The 20,175-nt window shown below is 60.6% G+C and overlaps 2 protein-coding genes across 2 annotated transcripts; both read right to left on the bottom strand.

Annotated features, from left to right (window-relative positions):
* Positions 1 to 1,612: 1,612 nt before the first annotated feature.
* MRPL12 (mitochondrial ribosomal protein L12) lies at positions 1,613 to 5,089 on the bottom strand. The gene is made up of 5 exons (XM_059997112.1): positions 4,901 to 5,089; positions 4,119 to 4,305; positions 3,862 to 3,945; positions 1,973 to 2,107; positions 1,613 to 1,875 (listed from the first exon to the last, which is right to left on the bottom strand). Exons 1-5 carry the CDS (start codon positions 4,972 to 4,974, stop codon positions 1,759 to 1,761), a joined length of 597 nt encoding a protein of 198 aa, XP_059853095.1. The 5' UTR covers positions 4,975 to 5,089; the 3' UTR covers positions 1,613 to 1,758.
* A 1,543-nt stretch (positions 5,090 to 6,632) lies between these two features.
* On the bottom strand, positions 6,633 to 19,911 carry HGS (hepatocyte growth factor-regulated tyrosine kinase substrate). The gene is made up of 22 exons (XM_059998603.1): positions 19,800 to 19,911; positions 18,229 to 18,313; positions 17,830 to 17,905; positions 17,365 to 17,457; positions 15,743 to 15,866; positions 14,581 to 14,633; positions 14,090 to 14,158; positions 13,291 to 13,415; positions 12,177 to 12,255; positions 12,012 to 12,110; positions 11,828 to 11,923; positions 11,127 to 11,165; positions 10,909 to 11,049; positions 10,749 to 10,808; positions 10,038 to 10,248; positions 9,525 to 9,697; positions 9,310 to 9,450; positions 9,050 to 9,227; positions 8,197 to 8,330; positions 7,992 to 8,111; positions 7,745 to 7,834; positions 6,633 to 7,326 (listed from the first exon to the last, which is right to left on the bottom strand). Exons 1-22 carry the CDS (start codon positions 19,834 to 19,836, stop codon positions 7,216 to 7,218), a joined length of 2,334 nt encoding a protein of 777 aa, XP_059854586.1. The 5' UTR covers positions 19,837 to 19,911; the 3' UTR covers positions 6,633 to 7,215.
* Between the last annotated feature and the right edge of the window lie 264 nt (positions 19,912 to 20,175).

Genomic DNA, 20,175 nt, shown 5'->3' with positions numbered 1-20,175 from the left:
TGGAGCAGATCAGGGGGAGGTGGAGGGGCCAGGACCCCCAACAGGAGGCCTGGGCCAGGGAGCTGCCTGGGAAGGCAAGGCCCAGGATCTTCACAGAGCCTTCAGGTAGGACTTCAAGGTCAGGTGGGAGCACCATGGCAGCATCCCATGTGTTGTATACAAGGCGGGAGAAGTCGGGCCCGATGGTCCCAGAGGTGCAGTCACCCGCAGCATGGAACAGAGGGCCCCATCCTTGGGGGGTGGGGTGAGGGGAGCCCCAGTTGTCACACCAGCTGCCCTGGAAAGATGGAGGAGCTCAGAGCATAAGCAGCCTTTCCAGGTCACTGGCGGGTGGGGGAGGCCCCGTGACCACGAATGCCTGGGCTGGGGGGTGTCCCTGGGCCTGGAACCACTCCCTGCCCCTAGGAAAAGGCAGCAGGATCAGCAGGCCACACCCAGCCCCAGGTGGCCAACAGTCCCCTCTGCTAAGAAAAGGCACACCCAGAGATCTGCTGCTGGCGAATCAGTAACCTCATGGGCCACAGGCTTGGCCAGTGGGGCTCTCTGGTCAAGGGGCTGCCTACCCTGTCCTTGGACCCTTCCTACAATGAGGGCCAGCCGGGGGCACGTCCTCAAGGAGGACACCTAGGTGGCGTGGGGGATGCTGGGCACACCCACCTGGGAGCCTGGCAGCTCCTGGGCCTGTCCTGAGCCGTCCCACCGAGAGGGTGGCATTCCCAGACCTAGTGTCCCCTTCTGGTCCCTCAGAGCCAAGGGAGGGGGCTCCAGGTAGGACCTGGAGACCCAGGCCAGAAGGGGTGGGCCCCCATGGGTCACAGGAACTATGTGCCTTCCCAGAGTGGACACTCAAAATGCCCTGCAGCCACCTGCCCTCCCGCTCTGCCCAAAGCCCCAGGGGCCTCCTGCCATGGGCCAGTGAGGAAGGAATCTACCGCCCCCTCCCGGGCCCCGCTGAGATGGAGCTTCCCCAAGAGAAGGAAGACAGGGGTCCTTGGAGCAGGAGGGCACTAGGCAGGGCCTGCAAGCTTGGGCGGCCACGGCCATCTGTAAACACCACTCTGGCACCAGGCCACCTCTCGCACCTCGCCCCTGGCTCCACGACACAGCTCCCTGAGCCCCCTCTAAGGGAGCAGCTGACACCAACTGCTGCAGGTTGCAAAACACATCCTCCTGCCTGCTGGGCAGCCTCTCACAGGGCTGCTGTGCCCACTTATGGTACACACCTCACTCCCACCTGCCCAGGCCAGGGGCTGCATGTGCTATTGAAGACCGCCAAAGTTTAAGGGCAAGGAGTTCCACAGGCGCCCCACACCAGCTCCCAGGTGAAGATCTGGTACCAGCCACGCAGCAGCTGCTGCCCCTGCAAGCAGGACAGGCAATGCCCAGAGCCCCCTGTGCTGCCTCTGGGCTGCTGTCTGCAGTGGGATCTCAGAGGACAGCCCCCTGCATATAGTGCCCACCTGACAAACAACTCCACACACAGGGCCTGGACAATGCATTTTTCCCAGCAGCCACAGCGGGGCATGTACACTCTTGGTAGTTTCTAGAGTCCTCCCTGGGGCTGAACGGGCAGTGGCTGCCCCTCCCTCTCCATCTCAGCAGGTCCATCCACATCTGTCCCAGAACGGAGTTGGCCATGTAGTGCGGGTGCCCAGTTCTGCTCCGAGGCCACTCTGTCCGCTGAGCCTGGGTGCTTCGCGAGGAGCAGGTAGAGCCCCCCTCGGGGCCCGGGACCCCTGTCCACAGTCCTCTGGGCGGCTACTCCAGAACCACGGTGCCGCCCACCGCCTCTAGGGCCGCCTTGATCTTCTCGGCCTCGGCCTTGGCCACATTGGCTTTGATTTCCTGAGGCAGGGATTCCACCAGCTTCTTTGCCTGCCAGAGAGCAAAGTCAGAACCTGGCCTGGGCCTGGGCAGGCCTGAGAGCTGTCAGTGACGGTGGGAGAGGGCTGTGCGGTGCACGGAGCCTCACCTGGACGAGGTTGATGCCCTGGACGAAGTTCTTGATTTCCTTGATCAGCTTCACCTTGTCCACAGGTTTTGCCTCTGTCAGGCGGACGGTGAAATGCGTCTGTTCTTTTGGTTTGGGGATGTCTTCTTCTGCTGCCTGGGGTATGGAGGGAGGGAGGAAGTGGGTGGCGAGATGAGAAAGGATGGGGTGAAGCAAGCAGATTCACTCCTGGGCCACCATGTCCTGTAACCCCAAAGGCAAGGCCCAGGCCGGCTGCCCAGCAAAGCCTACGATCCCAGTGGGAGGCCACAGCAGGCCAGGTAGACCCAGGCTGCCCAACTGGGCGCTCTTCCTCCCTCACCCACTCCGCTCCATCTCTCCAGAGGCTGCTCGAAAACTGCCTTCTGTCCCCACCACCCAGCACTCTAGTTTCCTTGTCCTTTAAAAATTGTAACTTACGAGACAAGGAAGAGCGACACCAAAAGTGCTCTGCACATAAAATAACGCTACAGAAAAGCAGTGTTGGTGCAGTGGTCAGCCAAGCCCAAGGTTACATACTGATGACAAATATACAATCAGCTTCAGCTCCACCAAATGACCAACGATGGGACGACCGGGCATGACAGAGCTCCTACTGTCACGAGTGAGGACTGCAGCGCCCCTAGAGCAAGGACCACATGACCCAACAGCCTGGGGCAGTCCTGGTTTGGGTCTGCTGCCTAATTATTAACAGCACCCCTTTATTCTTTAAAGTGCTCCAGTTTAGACAAGTTACACAGTCTCTCTCTCCTTGCCCCAAATGTTCAGACTGTAAAGCCACCTTCCAGTTCACAGTAGAGGGAGAAGTGGATGACGCTGGTGGAACCATCAGACACATCTGGGACGTGGGACGTTCCACAGGACCCCTGACTTGGTTTCCTTAGTAGGTGATGGCTGGGGGGACGGGGCTGAGGGCAGCGACCCAGATTTAAGAGGCTTGAGAAACCCAACAACCAAATGCAACACACAGACCTTGTTTGGATTTGAGTAAACTGACTGTTTTAAAGAAAGTCTGGAACTATTAGCAAAACTTGAAAGGGCTGGGATAGAAAACCCTGCTAATTGTACTTGTTGTGCAAAAAAGCTCACGGCAAGGATGTTGGTCAGAATGGATGCTGCAGCACACGAGGCAAAACAGATCTGAAATCTGCCTCAATCTTCAAGAGATGGGAGAAGCAAATATGGCAAAACCTTTACGATTATTGAGGCTGGGAGATGGATATATGGGTAATTGTATTATCATTCCTCCTTTTGTTACAAGTTCGAGACTTGTAACAAAAATTACAAATAACCCAAACCAAACCATACCCAAAATTAGTTTGTGGACTCAAGTCTGGTTTCCACAAAGAGACCCAAAGTTGCCCCAGCCATCCAGAGGATGGGGCTGCCCCTCACCTCCCCCACTCTCTGCTCCAGACTGACATGCTCTATGGCCCACGTGCCTGCCATCCCTCTGCCTCGCTGTCATCCTCAACTCCTCAAGTTTTCCCTCAGAGTCACCTCCTCATTGCAGCCTTCCTTGAAACTGTAACCCTCCCCGTTTCTTAAGTTTCTTCCTTTTTCTTTTCCCCGTTCTGTTTGATAAAATTTCTTTTTTTCTCGTTTTCTCTCCTTTGGCTGTTCCCCTTCTACTAGGAACGTGGTCTTCATATGGGCAGGGACCTGCACATCCTTGGCAGGGAGGAGGTCCCAGGGAGGCTGCAGGGGCACCCATAGCCAGAAAGCGCACGCAGACTCGCAGCGTGTGTTTGGTTGATGCAGAAGCCAGATGAGGGACGAAGAGAGAAACCTGGCTACGTTAGGTGAGGCAAGACGGCAGCTGGACACCAGAGAAACACCTCTTTGTGCACGGGACCCCAGCCTGATCTCACCTCGGGGGCTGCTGCGGCAGGGGCAGCACCAGGCACCACGCCACCCATCGGCATGAACCCCACATCCTGGATCTTCAACGTTTTCTGCAGGAACAGAGAAAGGTAGTTTCAGGAGCTGGCCATCACACCAAGACACGCTCAGGGACATGCCTGGCAAGATCCTTGCATTCATGGAGTACCCTTTGGACAATTTACCAAATTCCCAAATACCCCAGGAAAGGGCCCCAGACCTCCCTACCCGGCCTGGGCCATGATACCTTCAGGAGCTCGTTGAGGTCTGAGATCTCCAGCAGCGTGAGGCTGGCAATGTCCTGGACCAGCTGCTGGATCTTGGGGGGGTACTCCTTGGGGGTGTTATCCAGGGGGGCACCAGCAAGGGCCTCCCCCCCTCGATGGCTGCTGCATCTCATCAGGCGCACGGAGCAGACACGAGGTACCTGTTGCCTAACCCCCATTCAAACAGAGTCATCAGCCTGGCACAAGCAGGTGACACGGACCAGGTAGGTAGGTGCCATGAGCTCAGAAGATCTAGCTCCTTGGTCCTGACTCAGGTTCTCAGACTCCAGGGTCCACGTGGATAAGAAAGGGATTTCCCAACTACTTTATGTTCTTCAAAGGGCCTTAGAAACCCACGTAACTGTAATGCAGACACGCTACCCACGACGTTGTTTCCGGCTTGGATGAACTATACCAACCCACAAAGGTAAGGCAATTACTTGAATGCATTTTGCGGCACAAAGCCTTTCAGAACCTAGGGCCCCTGGCGGCAGAACGCCAGATCCACTCATGGAAGTCCTACCATGTCACTGTGATGCCGGGGAAACTGAAGCTCGGAAATAATCAGGGACCGGTCCAAGGTCATCCTGGGCCACGCCGGAACTATCGGCGGCCCCCGCGGTTAGGGGATCGTCAGGAGGGGGCCCCGCGCCCACCACCCCCGTAGGGACCCACCGAGTCCGGGGTGGCCCCCCGCCCGCGGACGCCGCCCCGACCTGCACCCTCAGTGCCCGGCTGCCCGGCCCTCGGCGGCCTGCGGTACCTGGCGAGGCGGAGGGCGGCGGCTCGAAGCCTAAGACACGGCCCCCATAGAAGGCTTGCGGCCGCCGGCAGCATCGCTCCGCAAGCGAGAAGGTCACACGCGGCTCCCAGTAGGAGGGACGCTCTAGCTGCCCGGACAGCCGAGCATACGCGCTGGGGGAGGACGCTCTAGCCGCCAAGACCGTCGAGCATACGCTGTGGGGAGGGCGCTCTAGCCGCCAGGACCGCCGAGCATGCGAGCTGGGTGTCGGGGGAGGACGCTCTAGCCGCCAGGACCGCCGAACATAGGGGTTGGGGATGACGCTCTAGCCGCGCGGGCCATCGGGCATAGGAGCTGGGGGAGGACGCTCTAGCCGCCAGGGCCATCGGGTATAGGAGCTAGGGAGGACGCTCTAGCCGCCAGGGCCGCCGAGGAAACGAGCTGGAGGAGGACGCTCTCACCTCGACTTGCCTCCTCTCGCTCCCAGGTTACCCCGAAGACGATGGACGGGACAGGCGCAGACAACTCTGTGGTGGTGGCCGGACAGCGGCTGGCCCGGGCTCTCCGCCCCGGGGGGTGAATGAAGCCCAGAGAAGGCTGAGCCACGGCGTGGGTTCCGTCCGAGTCGGGCTGGACCCCCGGGCAGTCCCACTAGGGACGACCGGCCGGGACTTGGCCCTATTGGACGGCACAGTAATGCCTGCACCCGAGCCCGGGCTCGTGAAGTTTGCGCTACCGCAGGGCGGGCTCGAGGGTCCCCAGTTCCCTTCCTGGGTAGCTTCGCCCCGGGGGTCCGGCTGTCCGTGGCCTGTGGTCACCTGGCGGCAGGAGCGCCCCTACCCTCTGGACCGCCTTCTCCTCGGTTTCCTCCTGTACCTAAACGGCTGCCTTTCCGGCCAGCACGGGCGCACCTTTTGTCCTTCCGTCCTGGCCACCCTGGAAGCCAGGCCGCCGCCCTCCGCCTGGACCAGACCCGCAGGGAGCTCGGGACTCGGCTTACAGCGTCTGCTAAGGGTTGTGATTGAGCCCGGAAGGGGTCAGACGGGGTCCTGGGAGAAGAGCATTTGTAAGCCTGGGCTCTGTCTCCACCTGCCAGAAGCCTCTGCATCCCTGCCTTAGTCCAGCTCCTAAACATCTGGCACATGGGGTATCCCAAGCCCTTCAGGTCCTGGGGCCTTTCCTCTTTAGATGCAACAGAGAGCATGCCCCCTCGCTGCTGTCCCAGACGCCACAGATGATTTCCTAAGAGCCCAGGCAGAACAGCCCTGACTTTAGATCAGAGCCAGGAGACAGCGCTGCTCTCGGCCCAGCACCTCTGTGATTCTGGCCATTCCTTTGACGTGAGCTCTGTGCCTATTAAACTAGTCCATTCCTTCGCAGACAAGCTAAAATGGGGGTCACCCAAGAGGTCTGTCCAAAGTCTGTGAAATGTTCCGAATCCTGAATGCAAGAGGCTGCGAGTCTGCGTTGTCTTAAATGTTTTCTTCTAGGCTACGACTCTCAACTGGCATCCCAGACTCAGACTGGAGTCAGGGCAGCACAGGGCTGGGTGGAGAGAGGACAGCTCCTCAGTGCTCTCTCTCAGGGAGGAAAACAGCAGATCTCAAGGCAGAGCAGCATCTACCAGTTGAGACTCCTGTGGAGCTGGGCCTGGGGCGAGGGGCAGCTGGCCTGTGGGGAGGCACCTTATACACCCCTGTCCACAGCTGGACCAGCTGCTCAGCACCTCTCTGTGCAGACACCCGAATACTTGTTGAAAGACATTTTATTATCACTGTTCCATTCTGTCTACTCAGGGCACTGGATGAGATGACGGCTCAGAAGCAGAGAAGCTGGAGACAGGCCCCACCCTTCCTGTGAGGGCCAGAGCACCCCTGCTGACAGCCTGCAGGGGAGGACTCTGGGGAGCACTCACGCTAGTCACAGGCCACAGGCCCTAAGGTGTCCTGGGTGGGAACGGGAGGGCATGAGCTGTGTGGGGCAGAGACCCCACTCCACCTGGCCCTCTCGGGACCCGACGTGCTGGGCTGGGGGCTTCCTCTCAGAGAAAGTCCTTCCCTACCACCCTCCCCGCCGAGGCCCAGCCCTGGGGAGAGGAGCCAGACACCAACTCAAGAAGACAGGGACAAGGATGGGGCCTGGGGGGGGACGAGAAGCCAGCAGGTGAGGACAAAGATGGAAAAGGGCCAGGGTGAAGGGTCACCCTGCCCGTGCAGAGCAGGGACACTACACGCAGAGGGGAGAGAACGAGGCAGAAGGACGACGCTAGTTAGAGACGGAGGCGGTGGTTTTGGAGAACCGTAGTGTTACTCTGGATGGGGAGCTCCCAGCCGTGGTCAGTCAAACGAGATGAGCTGGGCTTCGCTGCCCTGTGGCGGCGGCCCCTGTGGCGGCGGCTGCTGGGCCACTGGGGGCTGCTGCTGGGGAGGGCCGCTAGAGGGCGCCATCTGTTGGGGGGGGGACACATGGCCCATCGGTCTGTCCTCCCTCTCCAGGCCCCAGCCACCCCACCCTATACCGGCTCCTCTCCAGAACATGCCACATCCCAGCCTTGCCCTGGTACTCAGGCCCCTCGAGCCCACCCTCCCGACTCCCTGCACTCTTCCTGTCCCCAGCAGAGCCCAGACCCCAGGTGTTCCCGATTCATGTCTGTGGACCGGAGATGATGTGACCTTGGGCTTTTTAGTAAATGCGTGGTTTGGCACCTGTAGGTGTTGCTAAGTGTCTGTCCTGGTCCTGCCCGCAGAGCAGCCGTCCTGCCCCACACTGGCTGCACTTCCCAGGGCAGCCCCGCTGCTGAGGGGGGTCCACAGCAAAACCTGTCCCCCGTCATGACCCATGGTGTTGGCCCCGGGAGAGGCTCACCTGCGGGTACACGGGCTGCTGCCCCGAGATGTAGGGCTGCTGCGGGGGCGGCAGAGGTGCGTCTTGGCCGGGGAGGGTGGGCATGAGATTCTGTGGAGGATAAAACAACCCCACACTGAGAAAGGAGCTCTGTAACCAGATAAACACCAACCAGCGAGGAGAGGGCAGTGGAGGGGACGTGGGGCGATGAGCAGAGAGTGAAGCCTGCCCAGCACTGCCGCCACCCGATGCCCCCACAACCTCTCACCTGCATGCCGTAAGGCTGGTAGCCCATGGACACTGACTGGCTCCCCATGTAGCCCATGGTGCTGGACTGTGGAGGCTGGGAGATGGCCGGGAGGCTCTGCGGGGCCTGGGAAGCCACGTTCTATGGAGGGGAGGAGGCAATGGAAGAAGGCTGAGCCCAGTTGCCCCAGTGGCCTTGTAGGGGAGGGGGCGGCCTTCCCACCTACCTGATAGCCCTGCGTGGGAGTGGGCTGGTAGGATGAGTAGGCTGGGCTGGTGGTGGGCCCGGTGGGGCCCTGAGGGGCTGCCTGCGTGCCAGCGGCCCCTGCTGTGTACATGTAAGCGCTTACCATGCTGGGATCTGGAGGAAAAGAGGAAAGAGCTCACCACCCCGAAGTGGCGAGGACGGTGGGGGCCCTCTTCTGACCTTTCCTTCTCTTTATGACTTTTGGAACCAAGTTTGTGTTTCACATTCTCACGAAACGAAAGTAAGTGAAATCAACAAAGATAGCTAAGGACCCCCAGAATGTCACACTCTCCGAAGACCAGTGACACCCAAACAGGGGTTGTCTGCAAGATGACGGGCCAGTGCTCTTTGGGAAGTCAGTGTCACAGAATGCCAGGGCAGACCAAGAAACATTCTAGATTAAAGGAGGTGAGAGAAGCAGGACAGCTAAACATGTGACGGGTTTCCTGTTGTCACGAACGGGGTACTGGGACTCTGTGGGAGCTGAGCCGGCTATGGACACAGTCACAACACGGCCTCAGAGCCCTTGTTCCGGCATCTGTACCCAGGCCGTGGGGAGCATCCTGGTTTAGCAAATGCACCGAGGCCTCTAGGAGTGAAAGGCGTCACACCTGCCATGCACCCTAAATCGGGTCAGAAGAAAAAGTGTGTGTGGAGAGGGCAAGTGCTGACAAGGAAATGTCTGGGAATCTGAAAAATTCTTTGTACCATTCTGCCAACTGTTTTGTAACTCTGAAATCACACTGAAATAATAAAAGAAGAAAGGGGTAGTGGTCCGGGGCTCATCTGGGCTGTCGGCCCTCCGCCCGTCCGCCCCACCCCCACCCCGTTACCTGCTGCGGCCCCAGGCATGCTGGGGTAGGGGCCGCTGGTGGCTGGGGCCGGCTGGCTCATGTACATGGTGTGCATGGGAGAGCCCTCCACTGAGCCCGCTGGGCTGAAGGTCCCCGCAAAGCTTGCTGGGCCAGAGGGCTGGTACAGCACGCCCCCCGCTGCAGGCATGGCCTGGAGCTGGGGATAGAGAGACGGCTTTCAGGGCAGTTCTCAGTTACCAGGGTGCCTGGAGGGAGTGGGACGTGTGGCAGGCACGTGCCTGGGCATAGGGCAGGGAGAAGGCTGGCATCTGGGCCCGCATCTGGATGGTCTGCTTCTGCTGCTCCAGGCGCATCTGCCGCTCCTTCTCCTGCTCCTGCAGGCGCTGGATGGCCAGCTGCCGCTGCACCTCCAGGTACTCCTGTGGGCCATGAGGCAGCCGTCAGTGCTGGCTTTGCCCCCCACACCCCCAGGGCTGGGCCGCCGCTGCCGCACCTGCTTCTTCTGCCGCATGATCTCCAGCTTCTGGGCCAGCTGGATCTGGCGCTGGCGCTCGGCCTCCTCGGCTGCGCGGCGCAGCTTCTCCCGGTGCTCCTCCCGCAGGGCACTGAGTGCCCCCCGGGCGTCACGGATCTGCGCCAGCTTGTCCTGCAGCCCCTCGTAGTACACTGTGGGGAGAGGGCAGAGCGGGGGCCTTGGCAATGGCTCCCCAGCTGAGCGCTTGTCAACAGGGCACAGCTGGCATAAGGGCTCCAGGGTGGGTGGGCAAGCACGCACGCACGCACACACTTCCTCCAGCTGACTGTCTGGCGCTCAGTGGGACGTTTCCTGCCACTGGGACTATTTCTTGTAGAACCCAAGGTCCCTCAGGGCAGCCCTGCCCACACGACCCCAGGCCTGATGACGCCTGGTGGAGGGCACCCACTGCCCCGAGGGGATGTGGCCGGCCCCTGACGGGAGCCCCCGTAGCCCCGGAGGGACGCCCGGGAGGGTGTGTGCGGCACCTACGCCTGCGCTCATCCAGCTGGTTGAGCAGCTCGAGCAGCTGGGGGTGCATGCCGTTGATGGACTGGAAAAGCGACAGCACGGCTGAGTCGTTGGTGATGCTGCGGCCCCGCACGTGGTTGCTCTTCATGCGGTTGACAAAGGTGGTGACGGCATTCTGCAGGGCTTTCAGGAACTGTGCGTGGCTCTCCTCCGACTCCCCATTCTGGTATTGCTGCCGGGGCACAGGGGGTCTGGCTGAGTGCCTCCTTCGCCCCCAGGTCCCCGAGCAGGGGCAGGGACCCACCATCTGGCCGCTGAGCTCCGAACCTGCTGCACATCTGACTTGGTCCTCCCGGTGGGTCTGCAAGGGGCACGCTCAGCACCCGGTTCACACGTGAGGAAACTAAGGCCCAGGGAGGCTTGGGTTTTACCCAGAGACGCAGTGTGGCCGAGACAAGGCTGTCCTGGCTCTAGCCTCATATTCCCCTGGGCACCAAAGTACAGAGCCCCAGAATATTCCAATCCATTCAGGGTAGGCCGCGAGTAGCCGAGCTCTGGCCCACAGCCAGCCCAGCGAGGTTCAACGGAGAGCCATGAGCTGCAATGGCCTGCCTCCAGGAGGTCACTGAGGACACAGCTCGGCCCTCCTGATAGATGCCTGGGCAGGGCCTAGCACACTGCGCTCCGGGAGGCCAAGTATGCCCCCAGCCTGAGGAGGGAGCCATGGCTTACCTCACTAAAGGGGCCTCCGGCCGGATTTACAGGTTGAGGGTCTGTCTCCGGGAGGGAAGTCTGGAAGACACCAGAGAGTGACTGGGACTCCGCCCCTGGCCTGTCCTGGCAGCCCCCTCCCAAGGGACCATGGCCAGGAGCCTGAGAGCAGCCCCCTTACCTCCACACTGGCAGGGACTGTGTGTGCCTCCCCAGGCTGGGCGGCGGGCTCTGCTAGAGGCACCGGTGCAGATGGCGTGGGGCTCTTCCGAGCCTCCTCCTGCTTCTTCTCCCAGTAGTTCCGGTTGAGGTACCGGGCAAGCTGCACAGGCAAGAGGGGGTCACTCCCAAGGGCCAGGAGGCAGCAAGGGGAAAGCACCACACACAGGGTGTCCTCACCTCGGGGTCGATGTCTTCAGCCAGAGGCGCCGACGAGTTCTGGGGAGATGTGGGGGGTGTGAGGCGTCATAGGCCGGAGCAGCAGCAACCCTGGCCATCGCTCAGGAGGCCTGGATGACGCAGCCATGACAGTGGACCCTAGAGGCTGGCCAAAGCCTGTCTGAACCCCAAGGGGCTCCAAAACTGTAGAAAGGGCGCAGCGTGGTGCCCCACCAGCCCTCCCACGAACCACAGGTACAGGTGGGCAGGTGGCAGGGCTGCTCTCAGCCCCACCCACAGAGCCCTGCAGAGTTTGCAAGTGACTTTCTAAACCTTTTCTCCCACCTGCCACCCACCCCCTTTTTACAAAGAGAACTGAGGCCAAAGAGAGGCTGGGTCCATCCCCAAAAAGCAGACCTGTGACGGCCCCACTGAAGGCCAGAAAAACGCAAAGCCCCTTTGACCCCAGGGGTTCTCACCTCCTCCTGCTCTTGGGGGTGTGAAAGAGACCAGGGTCTCGACAGTGAGACCGCCAGCCTTTACAGTGCCCTCTATCCCACAAGGGTCCCGACCAGGGAGCTGAGACCCGTGGGCGCCAGGCCGCACCCTGCCCCTGCCCATGAGACATGTGCCTCTAGGTTGGGGCACCCCCCCCCCGCCTCCCCACCCCACCATGGGAAGGGGGTCCAAGCCAGTGGGGCTGAGCCGGAGGGCGCGCTCACCACGGGCGAAGAGTACAGGCTGCTGGCAGGGGGTGCTGACGAGGCCACAGGTGTGGGCTCCGCCTTGGGGTACGCGGCATAGGCCGACTTCTGTCTCTGCAGGAGAACCAGGAGAAGGGTGTCGCGAGGGTGCCCCCGGACTCCCCTGGCAGCCCCAGACTCAGTGAGGCCACCCCCGGCTCACCATCCTCTCCTTCTCTTCGGCCTCGGACTGCGACAGGGCCAGGGCCAGCTGCAGCTCCTCTTCCTCTTGCAGGGCCGTCTCATCCCTCTTCGGGGGCAGCTGAGGATGGCAGGGCAGGGTGAGCCGGGCCCAGGGCTGAGGCGCCCCCGCAGGCCCGGGCAGTACCTGGGACTGCTGCGACAGGGGGCTGGTCAGGTACTCCGGGGGCAGCTCCGTCGTCGAGGCAGCCTTTCCCTCCGCTTTCCTGGAGGAGACAGGACGCTGTACGTTATCGGGCACTGTACCCCTGGCCCCCCACAAGTTCTCAGGACACAGCCTGGGGCTTCCCTCTGACGTCCCCACAGAAGGAAGACGGGGGTTCCACAGACCACATTCCAGAGAAAAGCTGGACCCTCAAACCAGCTGTCACCTCTGGGCTGTGGAGCCCTGGGTAAGTCACTGGCCTCAGCTACAGCTCCCCCTCCTGCAAATGGGGCTCAAACACCCGCCTGGCTCCGGCTTTCCACAGAAAAGGACCTCCCGGTGGAGCAGCCTGCAGACACCACTTCACCAAGGGATCAGATTCCATCACTGATGCTGGGACAGATGGACAGCACAGGCTCCCAGGCCAGAACCTGTCTCTAACCACGAGGAAACCTTGGACCCAAACCTAGGGATGTGCCACAACAGCCTAGGCCCCTCAGCGACGTCCTCGTCACAAAAAATGAAGCAAATAAAACATGCTGGGTTAGGAAACTGATGTGGTGGCTGGGTCCTGACAGGACAAAACCGCCGCAGGATGTTACTGGGACACGGGAACCCTGGACAGGGACTGGGCAGTAGGTGTCAGATCCACGCTGATGCTAAATGCCCCAACTCGACAGCCGGCAGCAGTCACATGGGGAAAGTTCATCCAAGGAAGCGCACGCAGGAGGTCGAGGCGAGGAGGACAGGGTGCCTGCAGCTCACTCTCAACTGGTTCAGGACACAACGTGTATGTGTCTGGACACGCAGGCAGATGCGGGGAGGGCAGGTGTGATGGAGTCAATGGGGCCGAGGGACCCAGGCTGTGGGAGGAGCAGGGTGTGTGTGTGGTCTCCAGACTGTTCCTGCATCTCTTCTCTAAGTGTCACTCCCAAACTAAGACGTTACAAAAAGAAACCTGAGCAATTAGCTAGCAGGTCTCAGAGCCGGGGGCCCTGCTGGGCTCTGTCCAAGTCTGCCGCTCCCCCCGCCTCCTTCGCCCGCCCCCGATTACCAAGGTAGAAGCTGGCTCCGCTCAGTGTCCAAGGGGACTTACTTGTTGAGCTGCTCGTAGCAGGGCTCGCACACACGCACCTCCTTCTCGATGCCAAACTTGGGGATGGTGGAATACTTGGAGGAGCATTTGCCGCAGAAGATCTGGCCGCATGCCCGGCAGTGGTGCTGCGACACGGGACAGGTCAGGGCAGCCTGGCCGGCCACCCCTCACGCCCACCCCCCGCCCAGCACCGCCCACTGCAGGACGCGCCAGACCAGGTCTCCCAGGCCAGGGTGGGCAGAAGGCAAGCCCAGGAGGCCACAAAGGCCCTGGGGGAACAGGGTGCACTTGCAAGCTCTCAACTGTAGCCTCCACTTTGAGGAAAAGAAGTCAAATTACGAAGAAAAATTCACAAAAAACATGCATGAGTTGTCCCGATAAACGAGTTTTGCTGGACGGTGAGTCCGGTGAGTCTGCTCAGATGCCCCAGGCCCCAGCCTTTGCCATGGCCAGCCTGGGCTTCGGTGGGAAGAGGGAGGGTCCAAGCTGCACAGGCCAAGTCAGCTGAGGAGACTTGGCCAAGGGGCTATTGGCCGAGGCAACGCAGACCCAAACCCCCAGCCCCGGGCGTGGGGTATACTCCCGTTCCCAGAGGGGTGCAGCCTTGCCCGAACTTCCCCTGACAGCACTGACCATCAGACACCAACCCTAGGTGACCACACTCCCTACACTGCCAGGTCCCAGCCAAGACAGAAAGGCCCGTGCGTGGGTGCGGTGGCCTTGTGATGACAGCAGGTGGCCTGGGGTCTGCCCCGGCCAGGCGTGGAGCCAGGTCCCTCCCCAAGGCGGGTGCACTCACCTTGCGGGTCATGACCCCGAACTGCACTCGGCACCGGTGGCACTCCTCAGCATCCACCCAGTCGGGGGCCTGGGGACAGGCAGAGTCGGGTCACATAGTCCCTGCCCTCCCTGCCGATCCCCGCTTCCCACAGGTGTGCGCAAGGGACTGGAGCCAACTCACTGCAGGCATGACTCGAGGAAGGATCCCCCTCCAAAACAGTCTTCCTTTCTTTCTAAAGACCTTACAGCAAGACTTCCTTCCCACAGCTTTGGGGATATATAAGTATTTGTCTTCACGGCTGTGGGAAGCACAGCCCTAGGGCACCTTGAACTGGGTTCCTGTCTCAACCTGCAGACACAGCTGCATATTCTACTGAAAAAAGTCAAGCTTTCTCGTTCTTGAGACAGATCAGCAGCTCACCTGCTGCCAACAAGCCCAGATCCCAGGGCTTCCCTTCTGCCTTCTCACAGCAGCCTAACTCCTAGACCTCCAGCACCCCGTGAACTCACTCTCTCCGCCGCAAACATGGCATCGCTCTCCTTGAACTCCGGGAAGACGTGTCCTGGAGAAAGGAGGCCGCTGTTACCGCCAAGTGCTGCCTAGTGGGCGAGGCCCATAGCCTCACCTGCCCGAACCCATCTGCCCTGAGGCCTCCAGAGCTGCATCCTAGCTCTTGGCATCTGCCTCCCCAAACAGACAGAAGAGCCCAGAGCCCCGGGGCAGCAGGCACGGTGACCCCACACTGGGCAAGGGAGCCTTGGGGCACAGCTCAGCCGGCCCGCCCCCCAGCTGGGGTGGCTCCCCACAGGCCGCTCTGTCCTGGGGACCACACACAGAGCCAGGCATTGCTCCCACCTCATCAAGGCCTCATAGACATTCCCCAGTCCATCTGGCTCCTGGTCCCGCACCCCAGCCAGGCATGCTTCCCAGAGCTCTTAAAAGTTGGAGTTCCTAAGCTGTTTTTTGAGACATGGACCCCTTGGGAATCCCATGAAAGCTTTGTTTTTGTTTTTGGCCATGCCGTGTGGCTTATGGGGATCTTAGTTCCCCAACCAGGGGTCCACCCAGGCCCCCAGCAGTGAAAGCCTGGAATCTTAACCACTGAATCGGCAGGGAATTCCCCCCCGTAAAGCTTTGCGCGTTCTCTCTCGTGTATAAGGTCCAGGGATTGGGAGCTTGAGGCCAGCTCACCGACCTCATCACACAGTGTCTGCACGGTCCTGCCCACCCCGCGGCCAGCAGGCGCTGCCCCCGCTCCCACTCCATGCCTCATCTTCAGGGCCAGAGGACCTGCCCTCCCCCGCCGCAGCACAGGTGGGAGAGGCCCCAGCCCAGTCCTCTCATTCCATGCCTGGTGAGAGCACCAACAAATCCTCCAAACAAGGCCTGAATCCACCGCCCTCCTTGCCAAAGCCCACCACCTCTCCGCTGGCACCGCAACAGCCGGGAGGAACGCGCGGTGGGCCTTAAGAAGCACACCTCAGCTGCCACACCCCCACTTACAACTCTCTAGGAGTTTCCGCTGTGCCCAGAGCACAGTGCTTCCCCCACTGCGCACGGGGCGGGCACAGCCACCCTTGGGCCCGCCTTGTGCAGGGCAGCCCCTCACCTCCTGGTGGCATGTCCCAGGCCTGGCGCTGGACCCTGCTGCTCCCCACTACCCTGACTCACCTTCCACCTTCATGATCTGGTACGTGTCCTGAACGACCTTGTATTTGGGCTCGTTCCGGAATGCATGCGCCCAGGCCTGAATCAGGTACAGGATCTTGTTTCGGACGTTTACTTCCACCTGCCTCTGTGGAGAAGGGAGGAAAGAAGATAAGAACCTTGGGAGAGGCAGGTGCCAAAGAGACATCTCGGCACGAAAAAGCAGCTGGCAAGACCCCAACACTCCGAGCAACTGGGGCTGGCAGAGGTGGGGCGGGTCCCCCAAGTGGGGCACCAGGGCCATGTAGTGACCCACTCCCCAGACCCAGGCCTACTTTAGGAAGCCCTGTCCCCAAGGACAAATCCATTGCACCTGTCTGCCCACTCGGGACCTGGACTTATCTTTAACCGCCTAGGTGAAGCTGCGCATCCCTCAGGTGGAGGCTCTCAAACCCCTACTGCCCCGTAACTACCTGCCTCTCCCCACCCCATCACCGTGCCCTACAGGACACTGACTGCCTAGCGAGCTCCTCAGCCTGTAACCCACTCTGTTGCCAGCTAAGGCCAGCCTCTGACAGGCAGAGCCAATCAGGCCTGGGCTGAGGAAGCAGATGCACGGTCGGCTGGTCCCCTCCTTCCAGTCATAGGCAGCGCGGGCAGGCGGGGGAGTGGCTCCAGAAAGTTCCCCACATACAGAGCCACCACCACCACCAAGCTGAAGCACAGACAAGCACATTTCTAGAGCTCTCTCAGGAGCCTATCCACACACGATGCTCAGGATGGCGGGTCAAGGAAGCTGCTTCAAGACACCAAGCACAGCTCACGCGCCAGGGCTCCCACTCTCCCCTGTAATCGGGGTCTGGTCAGCGGACCCCTTTCCGGTAGCCCTGCCCCTGTGAGGACTCAGACCATGTACAGTGTGAACAGGACACGATTGTGCCAGGACAAGGAGGGCGGGTTCTAACTCCTCTGCTGTCACCCAGGCCAGAGCAGGGGCTGGCCAAGTCACCAGTCAGGGCTTTGGAGAAGCCCCGCCGTCAGCTCAGCCCCAGTCGGGCTCCTGGCTGTGAGGCCCACAGGCCCCCAAAGGGCCCAGGCCACAGTGGCGGCGGAGTTGGTGCTGGGGCTTCACTCCCTGGTTGCCACCTAGGGCACCCACACCCTCAGCTCCGTGGGATGCCCCTCACCCACGGGGGGCCGGGGGGCGTGTAAAACCCACTGCCCTGGCGTCCCTGCTCTGCTGTTGCTGTTCCCTAACTCTCCCTCCACAAGCACTCATGTGCCTCCCTGCTCAGATTCTACCCGAGCCTTTGGGGACCCCAGGCCTCCACTTACAACCTCTGCCCATGGCACACAGCTCCCTCCCCACCTTCTCCACTGCTCAGTGAGCATCCCCTGCCCTTCAAGACTCAGCTCCTGCCCCCCAGGAAGCCTTCCCAACTTTGCAGGAGGAGTGGGGTCTCCTCCACACCCCCAGATGCAGCCCCGCTGACTTCTGGGAAGGCCTGACCTCACAAGGCAGGGACCACGAACGCTCGCCTTCCAGCCCTCCAGCACCTGGCACTGTTCCCACCAGCAAAGCCCCAAGAAGCCCGTGTGGTGGCGCACCCCAGTCTGGGCCTCCCTGCTCCCCACAGAGTGCCCACCTTCAGCAGCTCCTTCAGCTCCTCCATGGTCTGCTTGTTCGCCACCTCATCATGAACCGTCTGGCCACAGTTCTTCACCACGGACTCCATGACCTGCAGGCCCCAAGGTAGGGTAGACTTAAGTCTCTGGTCAGGGCAGGAACTCCCCGTCCTGGACGGGCCCACCTCCCCACAAGAAGGCAGGCCTCAACAGGGCCCTCAGGCCACCCAGCCGGACAAGAAAGCCCGCGTTACAGCCTCTGAGGCAGGAAGCAGCCAGGGGTACACCTGCTTCTTCTAACTCTGTGTTTTATCACCAGGGACAGACACTGGAGTCAACCTCAGGGCCCACACATGTCAGCCTCAGGTGGAACAGCTGAGGCATTGCTCCCAGTCCTGCCCCACGGCCCCAGTGCCTCCACTTCTGGCGGTGTGCCCATCCCTGCTATCCCCACCAGTGCCACCTGGCGTACAGGGTCTGATTACCTCTAGGGCATACAAGGCCACGTGGGGATTCTTGTCATTGACTTTCTTCTTGATGGAGCTCACTGCATATTTTGCTCTGACAGAAAAAGGCATTGATAAAAGCAGAAAGAGAAAAAGAGAAAGAAAACAGCCTCTAAGACTGAGAAAAGCCCACCCACCATCTGGTCCCTGAGACACCCCCCAGGCAAATGTCCAGGTAACTGTGCCCTCCCAAGCTGTACAGAGAAAGTCCTTTAATCGTCCCAAGATCTCAAAAACCCCAGCACACAGACCACACAGTCCTCCACCAGGGCCTCACACGGTTGGCTTCCATCCGGGCAGGATCTTGGAAGATGAGCGGACACCAAGCAACCCTAGTCCACGGGGTGGCCACCCCATTGCTTTTGAGGGAGCACTTACTGCGTGTCCCCCTGGCGGATCAGGTCACAGATCTGGAGGATGGACTCCCAGTCGGTCTCCAGAAGAAGTTGGCTGGTCGCTTTGTCTAAGACAGAAACTCACCATTACAGGGGCTCATCCTGCTCTGTAATTCCCCAGGTGGCCCCCCACCTCAGCAACAGGCAGGAGGGACTGCCCCCTTCCCATTTTAGACATTTGGACCAAACAGAAAACTACTGAAAATGCTCCTGACACCTGACAATAACCATGAAAGCACTGTCCTTCCTGAAAGACAGACAAACAGGTTGGAAAATAACAATGGAGAACGCTGTTGTGAGCTTTTTACGTGCCAAGTGCTGTTCCAAACATTTTTACGTGAACTCACTCAATTCTCACACAACCTTAAGAGTTAGGTGGTATTTCCACCTTCTCTGAAGACAGAGAAACTGAAACAGAGAGGTGAGGTCACTGCCTGAAGTCACAAAGCTTGCTGGGGCAAAGCCAGAATTCAACACTATACTCAGCTGTTTCTCAACAAAGAGAACTCTGCTGCCTCATCCCTCAGAGTCCCTGGTTTTTCAGAAGCTTAACCTATTTGATTAGGTCTCAGCTGAGGCATGGCTGGAGAGGCATGCAGCAGAGACCCCAGTGCTCTGTTTCACGTGTTTTGTGAGGCGCAGACAGGATCGACCCGCCAAGGATTCTCCAGCTACCACCTCTAGTCTATGTCGCTGTGGCCTCAGACAGACAGATGTGCTGCTCAGGGGCTGCTCTCCAGCCCAGCCAGTACCATCTTCCCTGGAGTTGTACAAATGGTCAACATGGATCTGGGAGTAACTTCTGGACTAACCACTGAAGGCCTGAACAACCTCATAAGCTGAGCTCCTCGGCCTGTATGTTCAATGAGCAAGAAAGGCGCCTCATCTGAGGTCCCTCTGAAACCATATTCAAGGAACAAGGAGGGCAGGCTCGGGTTAACCATTCCAGTACCCAGAGCACCGATCCCAAACACAGAGCACACACGGTTTCATGGAGTGGTGGGGGCTCGCCCATAAAAATCGATTTTCCTTCCTAAAATCTGTGACCTCCAGGAGGCTCAGAAGGATCAGCTATCCACCCCAGAAAACAGAGGAAACGCCTTCCTAGCCCTGGGCGCTTCCGGGAGCCCAGTGGGGACACAGGGCGCAGGTCTGGGTCCCTGGGGAAGCAGCGCTCCAAAGAGCTTGGCAGGACCTACAGAGGACATTGCTGGCTCCACCCTCTGGGGCCCATGTATGTGTCAGAACTCCCAAATCCCATGCAACCTAGGTTTCGGTATGGAGAGTCTACTGAGATTTTACTATTTCACTGAGTCACCCGTTTTCGTGACTCAGGACGTGAGGCCTGTTCGGCCAGACGCTGGTGGTCGTTTCCCCAAGGCTCCTGGCCCGTCTCCTACGCGGACCCTCCTTTACTCGGCCGGCGCCGGGGCCGCGCCCCGGACCGCCGGCCCTGCGTCGCCTGCGCGCCCGCCCAGGGCCCGGGTGGCACGGCGGTCGCCCCGGAGCGCTGGGGCCCAGGGGCTTTCGCTCCGGGGGCGGGGGCCGCGTTACCTAGGAGACGCTCGAAGGTGCCGCTGCCGCGCCCCATGGCGACCCAGGAACCCGACCTGACGCCGCAGCTCTCCCCGCTGCGAGCCGGCGCGCCCCCGACTTCCGCTTCCGCCTGCCGTCTCGAGTGCGCGCACGCGCACGTCGCTGGCCTGCTCGCGAGCCGCGGGGAGGCGGGCCTTTCCGCTCGCCCCAGACGCTGGGCGCAGATTGGACCGCGCCCACTGAGACGGTAAGCGCTGAGAACCAATGAGCAGCCCGGGGGCAAGGCCTGGCGTCGCCAGGACGCCGAGCCACGGGTGTAGAGTGGAGCGGGGAGCGTGATGTGTCTTCTGCTTGGGGCCACGGGTGTGGGGAAGACGCTGTTGGTGAAACGCTT

Source organism: Delphinus delphis, chromosome 19 (genome assembly GCF_949987515.2).
Source record: "Delphinus delphis chromosome 19, mDelDel1.2, whole genome shotgun sequence".
NCBI lineage: Eukaryota > Metazoa > Chordata > Mammalia > Artiodactyla > Delphinidae > Delphinus > Delphinus delphis.
This window is presented reverse-complemented; position numbering and strand designations above follow the sequence as displayed.

Excerpts from the sequence above, each read along its gene's own strand:
- MRPL12 (XM_059997112.1), bottom strand. The coding sequence starts at position 4,974 with ATGCTGCCGGCGGCCGCAAGCCTTCTATGGGGGCCGTGTCTTAGGCTT. Across the intron at positions 3,946-4,118 it reads ACCTCAACGAGCTCCTGAAG|AAAACGTTGAAGATCCAGGA; the intron begins GTATCATGGCCC and ends CTGTTCCTGCAG. Across the intron at positions 1,876-1,972 it reads AGGGCATCAACCTCGTCCAG|GCAAAGAAGCTGGTGGAATC; the intron begins GTGAGGCTCCGT and ends GCTCTCTGGCAG.
- HGS (XM_059998603.1), bottom strand. The coding sequence starts at position 19,836 with ATGGGGCGCGGCAGCGGCACCTTCGAGCGTCTCCTAG. Across the intron at positions 15,867-17,364 it reads AGCTGAAGGAGCTGCTGAAG|AGGCAGGTGGAAGTAAACGT; the intron begins GTGGGCACTCTG and ends CCTTCTCCACAG. Across the intron at positions 13,416-14,089 it reads TCGGGGTCATGACCCGCAAG|CACCACTGCCGGGCATGCGG; the intron begins GTGAGTGCACCC and ends CCCGTGTCGCAG.